Source organism: Equus asinus, chromosome 1 (genome assembly GCF_041296235.1).
Source record: "Equus asinus isolate D_3611 breed Donkey chromosome 1, EquAss-T2T_v2, whole genome shotgun sequence".
In the NCBI taxonomy this organism is placed as follows: Eukaryota; Metazoa; Chordata; class Mammalia; order Perissodactyla; family Equidae; genus Equus; species Equus asinus.
In genome coordinates, this window is record NC_091790.1 from 202,669,835 (window position 1) to 202,686,854 (window position 17,020).

At 53.4% G+C, this 17,020-nt stretch overlaps 1 protein-coding gene across 7 annotated transcripts; it reads right to left on the bottom strand.

Annotated features, from left to right (window-relative positions):
* Positions 1 to 6,565: 6,565 nt before the first annotated feature.
* Positions 6,566 to 16,335, bottom strand: ASB10 (ankyrin repeat and SOCS box containing 10). Of its 7 annotated transcripts, none has more exons than XR_011505464.1 (6): positions 15,856 to 16,327; positions 14,786 to 15,053; positions 10,987 to 11,506; positions 7,505 to 7,618; positions 7,041 to 7,328; positions 6,566 to 6,896 (listed from the first exon to the last, which is right to left on the bottom strand). XR_011505464.1 is itself a non-coding variant. In XM_014829008.3 (6 exons), the coding sequence occupies exons 1-5, from the start codon at positions 16,262 to 16,264 to the stop codon at positions 7,041 to 7,043; spliced, it is 1,497 nt and encodes a 498-aa protein (XP_014684494.2). In that variant the 5' UTR covers positions 16,265 to 16,316; the 3' UTR covers positions 6,566 to 6,896. The 7 variants fall into 7 exon arrangements, 6 of the variants coding, with proteins under 6 accessions (XP_014684494.2, XP_014684496.2, XP_070372556.1 ...); XM_014829008.3 differs by having other exon boundaries at positions 7,041 to 7,226; positions 15,856 to 16,316; XM_014829010.3 differs by lacking the exon at positions 15,856 to 16,327 and adding an exon at positions 15,210 to 15,661 and having other exon boundaries at positions 7,041 to 7,226.
* Between the last annotated feature and the right edge of the window lie 685 nt (positions 16,336 to 17,020).

Genomic DNA, 17,020 nt, shown 5'->3' on the forward strand with positions numbered 1-17,020 from the left:
TCCCGACTTTGTTCACACTCTCTCCCCTGGGCTCTCTTCTCTTGGCGTTGGCTCTTCCCCTTCCCTCCTCCGTCGCGGACTCAGTCACTCACTCTGGCCTCTGTGGCTAATTTCCTCAAGGGCCCACACTATATCAGGTACTTACCATTCCTCTCACCTTTCCCCCTCCACCCTTCTCCCTTTACATTCTTTTCCTTCCTCCCGCTCTTCCCTTTCCTGCCCTCATTTCTATCCCTATTCCTATTTGATTATTCCCATTTCTCATTCCCTATCCCAGTCCGTCTTATTCTTTTTTTTTTTCTCATTTCTTGCCTATATCTGTCTCTCTTGTCTGTCTTTCTATCTCCGTCTTCCTCCTTCCCTCTCTCCCCTTCTCCTCTGCTATTAATTTTCCTGATTGGCTCCCCTGCTTCTGCGCCGCTGATGAGCCCTATTCATTCCCGGGCCTGACACTCTCGACCTGCCCTGGCTGATTGCTGGGGGCTGGCCCCAGGAGCGATGATGAGCCCCAAGGGTCAGCGGCGCTAATTATCCGCTAATTGCGATGACTTTGCTCACCTCCCCCATTCTCAGACACAGAAATGGTGGTGCCTTTTACCCTCCCCCTCCTCCTGATTCCCAGAAGTAGAGTTGTCAATCTAGAGGCAAAAGTCATGAGCACTTTCGCTTGAGAGGAGCCTCAGGTCAGCAGGCAAGAAAGACTTAAGATAGACAAGTCAACAGAAGAAGAGTGACCCAAGCTTTAGGACACAGAGCAAGCCTGGCCAGCTAAAACGAGGATCATCTAGTCACTGGGAAACTGTTATTCAGGTGGGGCCAGGGAGAGCCAAGCTAATTAAAATTAAAAGTAGCAAAGCCAGGCAAGTTTAGGGAGATACAGTCTAGGTAGAGGAAGTTATTTGGCTCAGGTGAGGAGAAAAACCTATGGCAAAGAGTCTCAGTGTTTCCAAGCCAAGACAGAGCAGGGCAGGAGAGAACTCTGGATCTCAGTGACATTTGTTCAAATCAAGAGCGTTATGTTGGCCTAGTGAACGCTGCTAAAGTCAGGCTGATGTATTAAAAATCAGCACCCTGAAGGACACTATCACCAGAGTGGGACAGAATATGGTGGGACCCAAGAAGGGAGATTTCTTTGGTTACGCTTGATTGACAATTCATCAGAGAGGTAAAGGGAGAAGAGTGTGGTTTCCAGGCAGTCTTGATCTATCTTGGGCTTTACATTAAACTCAGTGAAACTTCTGAAAGATAAGTTTGGTGGGAAGATGTCACCATGGAAAAAGGAGAGATGTACTAACTTAGATCTGGGAACCCCAACTCACTTCTAAAGTACTAGGATAATCCTTATACGTCCTCCTAAAGATATTTTTCAGAACCTTTTGTTAAATTAACCAAGCACTTCATGGTACCAATATGGAAGACCAATCTGCAAAAGTGTCATGTACTTAAAAAGTGAGAGGTCAGTACTTGGTTTGATGGCTTTACAGTGTTGGATACAAAATAGAGGCTTTTTTTCTTTTTTGGAGGAAGATTAGCCCTGAGCTAACATCTGCTGCCAATCCTCCTCTTTTTGCTGAGGAAGACTGGCCCTGAGCTAACATCCGTGCCCATCTTCCTCTGCTTTATATGTGGGACACCTACCACAGCATGGCTTGACAAGCGGTGCCATGTCTGCACCCAGGATCCAAACCGGCAAACCCCGGACCACCAAAGTAGAACGTACGCACTTAACCGCTGTGCCACTGGGCCGGCCCAATAGAGGCTTACTGACTTGATAAATTATTGAGAGAACTTTGGGCTACAATCACTGAAATTAAAGCTATATGAGCAGTAACAACACTAATCAAATAAAGCATGAAGGAAGAGCCATTTTTAAAAGTAATTGCATTCATTTTTTGCATAGGTAATAAAATCACATAGCACAAAATACCAAAAGCTCGAAAGGATATATATATTGAAACATCTCCCTCCCACCACTCCCCCAGTAAAAGCCACTTTAATAAGCCTGTCACTCTCTCGTGGGACAAAATGGATCATGCATTAGCAAGGACTCAAGGTGAAAGACCCTCTGATCTTGAAGACGTATGTCCCCTAGTTTAAGCCAAGATCTTACCGCCCAGAACTATACTCAGTAAAGTGGGATTCTCTGCTCAAGCTGGCACAGAGAGTACAGGCTTAAAGCTTGTTGTCAACAAAGCCAAGTGGTCCACCATTCTGAAATGAGGCAAGGGAGGCCCCAGGGTCTTTGTATTGCCCTGGTGTGGTGTGTGTTTATTAGATACTGTATTTTATAATCCATTTATAGTCCTGGATCTGTTTCCTTGCCACGCTGGGGTCATGTGACTTCTGCATAGTCTTTGACATTCAGTAGCTAAACCAGGATAAAAGCAGTCACATACACAGCGGCAACTGAATAGCCCATTTCCTTTCCCTGCCCTTTCATGGACCGTGGAACTGAGGCCACGTGGTAAATGGAAAAAGGCTTTGGTTGCAGTAAAAAGACCTGGAGTTAAGTTCCTCTTCTGACTCCTCACTGAGCCATGTGAACTTGGCTCCTCTTGACTTAACTTCTCCATGTGTAAGAGAGAATGATTAATATCTACTCTGCCTAGTGAAAAAGTTGGTCTAAGAGGCCAGCCTGGTGATGTGGTGGTTGAGTTGGCCCACTCCACTTTGGTGGCCTGGGGTTTGTGGGTTCAGATCCTGGGCACAGACATATACACCACTCATCAGGCCATGCTGGAGCGGCGTCTCACATGCAGATTGGAGGAAAATTGGCACAGATGTTAGCTCAGCAACAATCTTCCTCAAGCAAAAAGAGAAAGACTGGCAACGGATGTTAGCTCAGGGCCAATCTTCCTCACCAAAATAATAATAATAAAATAAAAAATTGAAAAAAAGGATTAAAATTTTTTTTTAAAAGTCGGTGCAAGGATCAAGTGAATAGGAGGAAAGGCACCTTTCACCTTTCAAAATGAATTCTTCCTGGACTAAATGGACAAAGAAGAGCAGAGTGCTCAAGAATGGAATTCTCCCAAATCAGTGTCTCTCCAAAAACTGCTTCTTCCTCTCCCATCAGTACCAAGGACAGAAGCTGTTTGCTATCACGTCTGAACAGAGCTGGCTCCTTTCTTTACCAAGAGAAAACTCTGTGGTTCTCCAGTTGAACCCCTAAACAGACCCATTGTGGGCAAGTAACTCCCCTCATTGTAGACAATGGAATTCTAAAGTGCTTCGTTAATTGTCCACATGCTCTGACTTGTCCCACTCTCACTACTCCACCTGTTGAGGAAATGCTCCTACAGAGGAATTTCATTTTGAATCTACCCTCTCTGCTTGTGCCAATGTCAGACCCCATCATCTGGCCTCCCTTTCACGGATTGGAAACCAAGGACCTGGGATGCTGAGAAAGAACGAAGTATTCGAAAGTCAAAGCCACCAGATCGATCCCTCCGCCTCACTCGTTGGCAGGAGAGAGTCCACTCACAGTGGGCAGCGTCGGGCCCTGTCCGCGGGCACCCTCTGCTGGCAGCAGCGCGCCACTGCGTCACCGCGGGAGAGGCGCGGAGGACCGCAGCGCCCCCTGGCGTTAGTCCGGGAGACGCGCCGAGGGCAAAGGACCAGGACCGGGTGAGCCGTCCAAAGGGCGAGCGCGCCCCGCGCTGCCGGGTAGTGAACTGTGAGCGTTCTGGTTGGGCGGGGGGAACGCACACGAGGGTTTTAAAGTCTCGTATGCACGCGTGTAGGTTCACGTATGTTGTTGTGTCCAGGTACTTGCACCCTGTGCATCTGTTGTGTTAAATGTGTGCCGTTTGTGTGTACACACGCGTTACACGCAGACAGGCTGGTGGTGGGGAGGTCCGCGCCTCCAGTGCAGGGCGGAGTCCTCACGGAGGCGTGAAATTGGTTTGGAGCAAACACATTACGGAAAGCAATTACCGGGGAGAGGTTCTGGGCCCGCGGGACCCGCAGCAGGAGGCTGGGGAGGAAGCTCCCTGGCTTGCGAGTGTCTGGATGTCTAACCCCAGAAAGGACCTTCCTAACACTGCCCTGCTAAGGGGAGAAGGCGTCGAGGTGGGCTGTAGGTCCCCATACCGACCACTTCACGCGCACACACACACCCTTAAAGAGGCATCCCACGCGGATCCAGCGCTCTTCAGTTAGGGTCAGAAATCCTTCCCCTTCTTAGCGCTTCGGGAGAGGCCCCCCACTGCTGTGAAGTCTTCCCAGGTCCCCGCCCCTACTGCTTGCCTTTCTCCCCAACCTCTCAGCTCCTGCTCCCACACGTCTTTTCCATTCGCTTCACTGCCCCTTGTGTTTGAACTCGTTATTCACACACTTGTTTCTCAGACTAGATGGAAAATTCACCGAGGGCAGGAACAGGTCTCATTCACAGCTGTCTATCTGGTGCCTACAACCTGGAACTCAGGCAGCACAAAATGAATGACGCGCGTGGGACGAAACAGGTTTCCATCAAAGTGCACAAACAGGACTCTCTCGGGAAAGTCATCCTCTCGAGGGTCAGGATTCTTTGGAACAGAGCTTTAAACAGCTCTCACCGGCCAAGGGTCCCGCATTTATATCCCCACACCTGCCCTCGTCCCTGAATCCCGGATTCGTGGATCCAGATGACGTTGCCACGCAGCCTCTTCGAGCTGTGCGATAGGCGGCTCCGATTTACTATTTCCCACACTGGCCTTCCGGGTGCTCCACCACCTGCCCCTTTCTCGTCTTCCCCACCTTAGCAAACAGGGCCAGCATCCGTCCAGCCGCGCAGCCCAAACACTGGGCGTCATCCTGGGTTATGCTCCCCTTCAGCCCCCCACAGCCACTCCATCAGTAAGTCTCATCGCGTCTCCACAAAAGGGTCCACGTCTCTGCCCGGACTGCTGCAGTAGCCTCCTAAGGGCCTGACTCTCCCTCGCCTCCCCTCCCCTCCCCGAAGGCCCTCTGCAGCTACAGCCATCTTTTAAAACCTAAATCAGTTCATGTCACTCCCCTGCTCTTCCCCACTCCACTCACATGGCTGGCCATTCAGGCCTCAGCTTAAGTGTCACCTCAAAGAGGCGGCTTCCCTGTCATCCCATCTCAGACGGCTCCCAGGCAGTCCGCGCGCCGCCGGGTCAATGCCTCCGTGGACGGCTGCCGCGGGCACGTCGCCCCGCCTGTCTGCTGGCGTCTCCCTCGCCACCGGGAGGTACCCTCTGGCGGGGATGGCGACCCAGGCCCCGAGGGCCCATGCCGCAGAGCCGGGACCACAGGAGGCGCCGGGACCCCGTGGGAACCCCGGGGCGCACCGGCCCCGGGACAGGCCGGGCTCTCCAAGAGGCCCCCAGCACGGGGAGCTCGCGGAAGCCCCGCAGGAAGGGCCTCCTCGCGCCCCTCCCTCCCCCACCCCCCGCCCACTGCCCGGCCCGGCCTCACTCAGCCCACTGCCTGCCGCCTGGGCTCCAGGCGCGGGCCCTCCTGTCAGGTGGCCCGTCCTCGCGCCGCACAGCCCTGGGAAGCCCGAGGCGATGAGGCCAGAAGGGAATGCAGCCCACTGCCCTCCGCCCCGCCTCTCCTCGGCTGCTCGCTGACGCGCTCCGCCGGCCCGCCCCGCCGCCTCAGGCTCTCCGGGCTCCGCCCCCGCCGCCTCGCGCCCTCCCGCCTGGCCCTTCGCCGCCCGGCTCCCGGCAGTTGGCGGGAAAGTCGGGAGCTCCGGCGCGTGCGCACTCTGGGGCCCTGGGAAATCTGTCCAGCCACCCTTGACGTCACGGATCACCGTGCACTTGATTGGCTGCTCTGCCGGTCAACTCCACCTCCCTCGTGGGAGCAGGCCGGTTCCTGGCGGCTGGGGTTTCCTGCAGGTTCTTAAAATCCTGGTACTGCAAAGACCCTCAGAAACTCTCTCCTCCTGTCTTGTTTTACAGATCCAGAAACTTGGGCCCAAAGAGAGGAAGAAACGTATGGTCCACAAGTTAATGGCAGAGCTAGCGCTAAACCTAGGGGTGTAACTCTGGGCTCAGCTCAGGCCGCCGCAAAGCTGAATTGAAGGAGGAGCGGATAAGGAGAGGCAGGACCCAGCTGTGCGTCCGGTGCTCCCTGACCTACAGGACGGGCAGTAGGTACAGTTGTTTTTGTTTTTTCTAAATCTGGGTCCTTCACTCTCACCTGAAGCATGGTTACCCCTTCATGCTCACCGACCCCTGCACCCACATTCCCATTGGCCTTTCTGCCCCTCACCTCACCTCCCTACCCCAAGGCTGCCTTTATCATCCTGCCCTACTGACTTAACTCCCTCATTCCACAGCGGCCCTGTGCTACCCAAGTCTTTAAGCTGGCTCATCCTCTGGCCAGCTGTCCTTTTGGGCTTTTCTGACGCTATCTCACCTGGTGGCCATTCCGCCACGTCATGTGCCAGAGGGGCAGGTCTGCCTGGGATCCCTCAACAGCTGGTGGATGCCAGAGGAGGAAGGTGATGGAGCTGGCACTATGGGGCAGATCCAGGAAGACCCTGCAAGTTTGCCCATCCTGAGGCCCCTGGGAGTGAAGCAGCTCAGAGGAAAGCCTGCTGGAGACAGCACCAAACAGCACAAGCCTGGAAACTTTTAATGTGCAAACAAGGTTTAGACAGGCTGAAGGGGGACCTCAGGAGACCCCCAAGAGGAGTGTATCACTTGCCATGAGTCCTAGCTCTCTCTCCGTCAGACATTGCCTGGCTGCATGGTCCATCCACCTCTCCCTGGTAGGACTGGCAACATCCACATCTGCCTGTGGAGGGGACCTCCTGCTGAGAGAGCCACCTTGGCCTGAGTCGGTTCACCTCAGTCCTGGGTTTGGAGCACTGTGAGAAGTGGGCCGGCACCCCCTGGGGCCTGGGGCATCTGCTTTCAGGCTCTCTCAAGGGAAGTGGACATCTGGAAGGAGAGGTGTGGATTCAGAGAGGTCCGGTGGTCCCAGAGGCTGACTGGTTCTGGCCAGGGCCCTGCTCCCAACTCTTCTCTTGCCTCCTACCCATCCCCACCCACCCCTACCCCCAGCAAACAGAACCCAGGACTCACCTAGTAGAGCACATCCTCGAAATCCAGCTGCAGGTAGCGGAGCAGGCGGGGCGGCAGCGGAAGGCGGGGCAGGGCGTGGGGCAGGCAGGCTGCCAGGTGCGTGCGGAGTGCACAGCGGCTCAGATGCTGTAGGGATCTGGGCTGCCTCACCAAGGCGAACAGGGAGGAGTAGAAATTGTGGTGCTTCTGGGGACAGAAGGAGGGGCTCAGCAAGGCAGCCTTGGACAAGTGGCACCCACTCCTTCTAAAGTGGGGAAGCTGGTGGCCAGTGAGTGTCTACAGGAGTCTCTAGAAGTAGAATGTTTTGGGTGTTCACTCTGAGTTTTCGTCTTCTGGGACATGAGTGAGTCTCGGGGTAATTTCTGTGGGGCAGAGTGAGGGTGCCACTGGGGCTTCCCTTTAGGAGGTGGGGGTCTCTTGGGCACAGGCTGAGTGATTGTGTGTTGGGGGTCCTGGAATCTGACCTGCAGAATTTCAGGAGGCACCAGGGCCATGGCCTCCTCAGGAAGCTGCATGACGCTGTAGGTGTTCATCAGGACCTCAATGGTCCTCGGGGACATGCACCAGCGCTCTAGCACCTGGAGGAAGCAGAGATGCATCAGCACTCTGGGTTACCACACACTGCAGGGCCCTGGTCAGTCCACGCAGGATGAGCAGACAGCAATAGCACAGCGGTTGTGGACTGAATTGTATCTCCCAAAAGATAGGTTGAAGTCCTAATCCCACTACCTATAAATGTGACCTATTTAGAAATAGGGTCTTTACAGATGTGATCAAGTTAAAATGAGGTCATTAGGGAGGGAATTCAGGGAGAAAGGACGAGGCCAGCAGAAGCTTGATGTAGGAGTCGGGGTGAGATCAAGTTGGGGCCAGATTTATTCTTTCATTTCTTCATTCAGCAAATATTTACTGAGGGCCGCTATGGGCCAAGCACTGAAGACCCAGCAGGGAGGAGGACAGACAGTTCCCTGTCAGCTGAGAGCTTCCACTTCAGAGGGGAAACACGATGAACTCTTAAATCACCACTTAGAGATATGCTGCTGCAAAGGAAGATAAGTAGGCTCAGGGACTGAGCATGCATGGGAGGGCACTGTCCTAGCTGGATTGTCAAGAAAGTCCTCTCTGAGGAGGTAGCCTGATGCAGCAAGGGATGAGCCAGGCCAGGGGAGCAGCCCATGCCAGGGGACCGTCTATGTAGTCAGAAAGGCAGCCACACTTGGCCTGGACACACACAGGTGCCATCAGACCCACCCGTGCCTGTATGTAATACCTATAAGCAGATTTGTGCTTCATTCAGTCCATCTCTTGCTGTATCTGAAGCTACAGGCGGAGTCCACAGACTCTTTCTAAAATCTGCGAACAACTAAGTACTGTATCCCAGGTAGCATTCCTCTCTATAACCCCCCTGTCCCCACATACACTTGCCTATAACATTAGGGGCTTTAACACCCCTGTACAAGGAAGGGAGACCCTTCTGCCTGACAGGCTAGGAGTGCTGCATGTGTAGGGTGCTGCTGGGTAGTGGGAGCAGGTGGAAGGCCTTGTCCAGGGAACAGGGCCCCTAGAGAAAACATCTCACACACCCCACACACCCGAGACCCTCTGCTCCTGGCCATGTATCTGGGCAGTGCTTGCCGGAGCTCCCCCAGTCCATCTGCCCAGGGCAGGCCTCTTCGCCTCACTCCTCCTTAGTGCTAGGAAAGAGGAGGCTGGTTACATCGGACTTTCTTGCTCTTACCTGCTGCTCCTGCCTACCATTCGGGCCAGTTTCTCCATCCTTCCCGGGCCATGCTGATTCTTGCCTCTGCACACTGCCTGGAATGCCTGTGCCTTCCTCCTCCTTCTCTTCAAGCCCTGCGCATCCCAAGTCCCATCCCCTCCAGGAAGCCTCAGCTCTTCCAACCTGCGTCACCCTCTCCCTTGTCTAATGATACCCTACATTGGGATAATGCCTAACAGCATCCCAAGCGCTTTCACATACATGATTTAGCTGTAGAACAACACTAGCTCACAGGGATTGAGCACTAACTCTAGGTTAGGCCCTGTCCAAAGGGCTTTATAGGAATGAATTCATTTAGTTCTCACACCAGCCCTACGAAGCAGGCATACTGTTATGTCCCTATTTTACAGATGAGGAAACTGAGGCCCAGGGAGATTAAGCAAATTGCAGACTGTCACACAGGTCGTGTGTCTGGCTTCAGAGTCTGCACTCATAGTTGCCACCTACCTCAGAGGTTGTTGGGAGGACTGAGGGAACCCATATAACAGGTGACACACCTTAGAAGAGTCTGGTGTGTAGTCAGGGCTATGCTTGCTCCTCCTGGTATCCACTATGCTCCTAGCTTTTCATCACTGTTAGTTCCTTGTATCACATGCAGGGACCTTGGGTTCAAAGAATTTCAGTGACTTGTCTATAGTCACACAAACAAGTGTCAAAGCCAGAGCCTGGATCCAGGTCTCCTGAGCGCCCAGTCCAGTATGGTGGTTCCTGGAGAACTGGCTGGGGCTGGCAGTGATCATAGGTGGGCCATGGTGGCCTCCTTGCAGGGAGCAGTTCCTCACTGGAGGACAGGTACTCCAGCCAAGCCTGGAGCAGACCATGGGAAACAGATACAGACTCCTTCCTGCACTTTCTGATCACTTGGGACATGGTGCCCAGATAAAGGGACAAATGGGGCAATTTGCTATGCTGGCCATTTTGGTCCCAGAGGCGGGGCGGGCAGTAGGGTCCCGGGAAATCCATTTGCTGCTCCACCTCCTCCTCCCACCCCTTCCCCAACAGGGAAATCATTAGCTGTCAGAGCCGCCGTCAGATTACAGGGAATTGCTTGGAATTGCTCGTCTCCTAATTATCTGGTGTTAATAGGAGATTAATTAGTGTTAATTGTTGATTTTCTTGTATTTTCCCAAAGGGGAGACCAATCTGCCGAACTCTCGGGCTGTTTAATTATTTGGTCTTGCTTAGGAATCTAGACAGATGCTTCTAGGTTTGTGAGTGAAGGGGAGAGGCAGGGACAGCAGGGGAGCATCCAGGATGGGTGGGCCTGGATGGGATAAGCCCTGAAGCGGGGCAGGGATACCTGCCCACAGCCATATCATCCTGATCCAGCTCCTCGGAGAACAGGGGTCTACACCCCAGGCTCACTGCCATTCGTTACATCATATAGCCCCCTCCAGACACAACATAGCATGGGACAGGGACCCCTGCCAGGGCATCAGTAGCACAGGTCTTCAAGTTGAACCCACTTTGGGGAAATTAACATAAAATAAGATACAGGTTGGAAATTGACAGTGAAAGTCTTTTTCTCAGGTGCCAGGGCAGGCTGGACTGAGTGATGCGTGTCCTGCTAAGCTCTCAGAAACCAGGACCATGTCCATCTGCAGATGGTCATGAGGCCCAGCACCTCGTCACCCAGGCTCATCACTCTGCCTTGGGGGAGCCTCTCCTGTAACGAGAGTGTCTCACTGAACAGGTCCCACTGCCAGGCAGAGCTTCCTAAATGCTGCTTTCATCAGCTCACTCTCCTGAGGAAGAAACTACTTCCTGCTGCCCACATCAGTCCTGGCTCCTCCTTCAAGACTCTTTTCCGATCCTTTATAATCTGGCCCCACTGTAAGATTCATCAGTCCGTTTTCATCACACATGCACACACATATGCATGCACTCACACACGCATGCATGTGAACACATGGGAACACACGTATACTCATGCGCGTGCACACGTATGTGTGTGCACACATGCGCACACGCATACACCGCCTGTTGGTCTGTGTCCTCACCTTTACCCCTTGTTGGGCTTTGCTTACTTGTCAAATGAAAGGCAGAAAGAACCGACCTATCAAGTGCCCAAGTGTCCTAGGCTGCATCTAGAGCAAGTGGGAGCACAGGTCTGGGTCTTCCCGTCCCCTCACTGTCGTTGCCCTCCCTCTGCCCCCAGACCCGTACCTTAGGGAGGGCCCCAGGCCAGACTCGGACAGCACCATGGTTGAGCAGAGCCCGCACTGCACGCTCTGGACTCTGGGCCAGCGCTGCGGCTGGGCCCTGCAGAGCACAGTGCAGGGCTGTGTGTCCCCCATAGTCCATGGCATTGGCACTGACACCACAGGACAGGAGAAGCTCCACGACGGCCGCATGGCCCCGGCGACAGGCCAGGTGTAGGGGCCGCCGCCTGTCCTGGTCGGCAGCATCGGCATCAGCTCCAGCTGAGAGTAGCAAGCGGCACAGCTGGAGGCAGCGGGCGGTGGTGGCCTCAGCGTCAGCAGGGGATGTACAGCGGGTGTCACAGGCAGTCAGCAGTGGGGTCCAGCCTTCGGCATCACGGGCATTGGGGCATGCCCCCCGTCTTAGAAGCAGGTCTGCCAGCTCCACATGGCCAAGTCGGGCAGCCACATGCAAAGGTGTCTCCTCTTCCTCCTCAGACCGACCATCCACTTTTGCCCCAAACCTCAGGAGCAGCTCTGCACACCTAGTAAGGGTGAGACAGCGGAGGGCAGGAAAATGGGGCACAGACCTACACCCCTGCATTCCTGCTGGTCTGAGCAAAGCAAACATGGGGGGCGCTTTGGGGGGCTCCTGGCTCTGTCTGCCTTTCTCCTCCATCATGTCTGTCACTAGTCATCCCAGCAACATCCTGCAGGGTCAGTGATACACTTTTTTCAAGTCTACATGCTCTCTGTAGAAATAGCGCACTAAACCCTCTGTGAGCGTAAAGTCATGAAACAGCCATGACGCAGTCAGAACAGGTGCCTTCTGAGGGCTTTACGGGCACTGACCTGTTTCATCCTCACAGCATTCCTACAGCAGGTTCAGATGAGGAAACTGAGACCCCAAGGGTGTGTGGACCCAACCCATATTCACACAGCTAGTGAGGGGAGGCCCAGGGGGCAGCAGGGCAGCTGGAGGAGTCTGCATGCTGGGACCAGAGGAGGAAGTGGGGAGTGGGGTCTGACAGTGGGTGCAAGTGGAGATGGGGACAGTAGGACAAAGAACAACAAAACCACAATTGGCCAGCCAGATTTGCTCCATGATGGCTGTCAGGGAAGGGTGTGTATGCCTGTAAGAACCTGTGCACCAAAATTCAAGGCTCATGGACTTAGCTTCTTTGCTAAGATGAACTCCAGTTTCCCCACCTGTAGAACGGGGATAATCACTGGTACCTAGCCCTAGCAAGTTGTGAGCATCATCTGAGACAATGCTTGAAAAGCTGTTATCATTAGAGCTCATAACAGCAGTATCTGGTGGGGGGAGTGGGTGGTATAGATGTGATGGATCATGAGGGCTCCTTATGTGATCCTGCCCACCTTTCTATATGTTTGAAATTCTCCATCATATATTTTTTTTTGAGGAAGATTAGCCCTGAGCTAACATCTGCTGCCAATCTTCCTCTTTTCGCTGAGGAAGACTGGCCCTCAGCTAACATCCGTGCCCATCTTCGTCTACTTTATATGTGGGACGCCTACCACAGCATGGTATGCCAAGTGGTGCCTTGTCCGCACCCGGGATCCGAACCGGCGAACCCTGGGCCACCAAAGCAGAATGTGTGCACTTAACCGCTGTACCACTGGGCCGGCCCTCATCATAATTTTTAAAATATATTTGTTTACTCAAGAAAGGAAGGAATGATTATCACTATGTGTAACCTCAGGGAAGCGGGGCTGAAACATGGCCAGAAGTAAAAATGTGGGATTGTATAGAACTGTGCTGTCCAGTACAGCAGCCACCAGCCACACGTGGCTACTGAGCCCTTGCAATATGGCTAGTCCTAATTGAGATATGCTATAAGTGTAAAGTACACACCAATTTTGATGATTTGGTACAAAACAAGAATGTAAAATATCTCATTAGTTTTTGTATTGATTACATGTTGAAATGGTAACATTTTGAATATATTGTGTGAAATAAAATATATTATTAAAATTAATTTCACATGTTTCACAGATACTTGTACACCCATGTTCATAGCAGCATTATTCACAATAGCCAAAATATGGAAGCAACCTAAGTGTCCATCAATAGATGAATGGATAAACGAAATATAGCATCTATATACAATGAAATATTATTCAGCCTTTAAAAAAGAAGGAAATTCTGACACACACTATTACATGGATGAATGCTGAGGACATTATGCTAAGTGGAATAAGCCAGTCACAAAAGGACAAGTACTGTATGATTCCACTCATATGAGGTACCTAGAGTAGTAGTCAGATTCATAGAAACAGAAAGTAGCATGGTGGGGTGCCACAGGCTGGGGGGAGGGAGAAATGGGAAGGTATTGTTTAATGGGTACGGAATTTCAGTTTTGCAAGATTAAAAAAGTTCAGAAGGTGGATGATGGAGGTGGTGACGGTTTCACAGCAATGTGAACGTACTTAGTGCCACCGAACTGTGCACTTAGAAATGGGTAAGATGGTAAATTTTATGTTATGTATCTTTTACCACTGTTTAAAAAATTCATTTCACCTGTTTCATTTTCATTTTTTGATAAAGCCACTAGAAAATTTTTAATTATATACACAGCTCACATTATATTTCTTTTTTTTTTTTTTTAAGATTGGCACCCGAGCTAACAACTGTTGCCAATTTTCTTTTTTTTGGGAGGGGAGGCTTTTTCTACCCAAATCTCCCCGGCACATAGTTGTATATTTTAGTTGTGGGTCCTTCTAGTTGTGGCATGTGGGACGCTGCCTCAACATGGCCTGATGAGCGGTGCCATGTCCGCACCCAGGCTCTGAACCAGCAAAACCCTTGGCCACTGAAGCGGAGCACGCGAACTTAATCACTTGGCCACGGGGCCAGCCCCTCACATTATATTTCTATTGGACCACACTGGCGTGGAACACATGTTCAACCATAATATGATAAGTCAGTGGAGTCCTCTAAAGGCTGATGAGGTGAACAGTGGGGAGAAGGTCCATGAAAGGGGGACCCAAACATCAAAAACTTGCCACCATTCAGGGGCAAGATGTGAAATATGGCAGGTGTGCAGTCAGTAGAGAGAGGGCCTCCATTGTATGTACAGTCAATTCCAAGAGTTGCCAAGACTCCCTTTGCCTTTGCCAGGATTCCATGCTCATCCAAAAACTGTAAGTGAAGACTCATCGTCCAACGTTCCCTACACAAAGGTAATAATTATTTGGGTCACTGTAAAGGAATATCCCCTACAGTAAATAAGACATTGTCACATTTGGGTATATCTATCAGTTTCTTGTTTGGTTTGTTGGGCTCCATCCCTGAGCCCATTTATCTGAGGGTGCCTGCCAATATGGAAATTCCAAACCTGCCAAGTTGAGAACCAGACCTTGCCCACAGGGACCACTGAGGCCTATGTGGATCACTGGACAGTCAGCTGCCTGAGGGCAGGACCTTAGTTGCCATTGTGCTTAGCACAGTGCCTGGAACACGGGATAAGCTCAGAGAACATTAAAACTTTACAGTATACCACCTCCCCATAATGGATACAGACAAGTGCCAATGCAGGCCATGCAGCTGGGCCCCTGCCACAGCCTTCCTCCACAACTGCGGAAGCAGAAATTCTCCCAAGTCCAGGCCATTCCAAAGCTCACAGAGCCAATGGTTGGATGGTTTTGGGAGTAATAGCACCCTGACTCCCCACCTGAACCCTGACTCCTCCGTTCCAGCCCACCAAGCCTGCCAGCCCCTGACATGCTCCCCCACCCTCCCTGAGGTCATCTCTCTGCCTCTTCTAGAAGTAGAATGGGGGTTGGGTAGAGGGGTCACTCACTCCAGGGTGCCAGCCCCCCGGCAGAGGTGCAAGGGGCGTTTCCCATCCTGGTCAGGGATGTTGGGGTCAGCTCCTGACACCAGCAGCACATGGACACAGGCAGCGTGGCCTGCAGCACAGGCCTCATGCAGGGCGGTGCGGCCCCCAGGGGCACTGTCAGGCCTCGCGCGGCGCCTCAGCAGCAGCCGTAGAACTTCCGTGTGGCCCCGGCTGGCTGCCACATGCAGTGGAGTGGTCAGCTCCTCTTCATAGGTCAGAGACCAGAGTCCTAGGGAGAGAGGGGACATGGGCCTCAGACCCTGGAGGGAGACAAAGAGCTTCCAGGCAGGTGGGGAGGTGGGCAGAGACTGGGAAGAGGGAGCCCAGAGCTCCATCCCCAGCCTCCCCTCTCCTGCTCAGACCCCCCAGTGCCCCTGGCCCATACTCAGAGCACGGATGTTGAAGCGGAAATCCCTCCATCGCTCTGGGTCGCTGGTATCAAAGACGGAATCTGGAGCCAGGCCGGTGCTGGAGTCCGTGAGGATACGGGACACAGTGCTTATGTCCCCAGCCAACACTGCCTGCCAGAAGGCCAGGGCAGGTCCGGAGGCCGTGCGGGTAACGATGGGTCCCTGGCCAGGCTCCGGGTGCTCTGCAGACCCTCTGCTGGGTTTCTCCACCAGCCTGGCACAGAGGGCATGTCTGTCACCGGGGGGCTCTTCCTGCCCCCTGCACTCTTCTGGGGACCAGCTCATGAAGGCAGAGTGTGAGCATGTGAGAAAGGGGGTTGGGGGGAGGAGAGGTAGGAACCAAAAGCAGAGAGAGGAAAAGGAGGAGGGAAACACAGACAGAGGGAGGGAGAGCGTCTCTATGTCCCTGAGCTGAGCCTGACCTGGCCACGCAGTTCAGCAGGAGCTATTCTGGGCTCCGCATGACTTCACTCCTGGGCCAAGGTTTAGGCAAGCTTCGGGTGGGGCAGAAACTGCCAGGGGCTTCTCCTTTTCCTCAAGCACTTTGTACCTCTGTGCCTGATGCGATCAGCCCAGCCCCCTGGTCCTCACCCCTGACCCCCACTCCCAGCTGCCTCTCACCCCTCTGGTGGCTGCTCCAGCGAGGCTCCGCAGCCCGGCTCTCCAGCAGCAGGTCAGCTGTGCTGTGTGGGGGGAACAGCTCCTGTAACCTCACCAGGTCTCCGGTGTACAGGGCATTCTGCAAGGCCATGTCCTGGCACAGCAGCGGGGACGGCCGAGGGGGCTCCCACGCTGGGCAGGACTGGGGCCCCCAGACCCGGCAGACAGGGGCCAAGGGGAGGCACCCCACACGGTGTCTCCAGTTGGGTGGGGAGCTCCTTCCCCCAGGCATGGCCAGGTTCTGGGAGAGAGAGCCAAAGAAGTGAGACTCAGGGCAATGCTGCTGGTGGACTGGACAGGCAGGTGCCGGGCCTGAGTCAGGCAGAGGCCGCAGTGGGCGGGGCAGGAGAGCACACATAGGCCATGCCATAAATAGTCCCAGCTGGCCGGCTGTCAGACCCCGGGGGAAGAAGCCCTCAGGCTGGGAGTGGGAACTAGGGAGGAGCCTGGAGAACAGAGTGAGGATGGAGCCCTTCAACCCTGAGCTTCACCCGGGAGTTAAATACATCAGGGTTGAAAGGAACTACTCAGTCGGTGGTGTTCAAATCTGCAATTTCACAGGTAAAGGAAAATGGAGCCCGGAGGTGGCAAATGATTTGTCCAAGGTGTGACAACTTGTTGCAGAGCTGGAACTAGAACGGGAGTGGGAGTAGGGGCTCTCAAGCTGTCATTTTTGCACTCTTTCTCATCTATCATGTACTTCACCAAGCCAGCCTCCAGCAGCCTGGGCTCTGAGCCCAGAGGGAGGGCATATGGTGCCAGATAATTTTTCCTGCACTCCCAAATGTCACCAATTAGCCCTGCACCTTCCCCCTCCAAAACCCAAGGGAGAAGTCCACAGTAGTGACAAATGGCAGAGAGCCCCACTCCGTGAGGCGTCCCCTGCAGCAGTTCTCTAGAAGACAGGGGAAATAGGGCTCGACCACAGGCAGCAATAGAAGTCATCATGCCCATCCTCAGTGCTGACAACCCCCCCATGCCGATCCTAGGTGCTGGCCCCCCATCTCCCTAGATGAGCCCTGTTCCTCTCATGGCACCTCTACCTGCTGTGGTTAGAGGGGATCTCAGCTGGAGAATGAGAAAGAGGAAGTGGCTCTCCCATTCAGGCACATTACGATAATGAGAC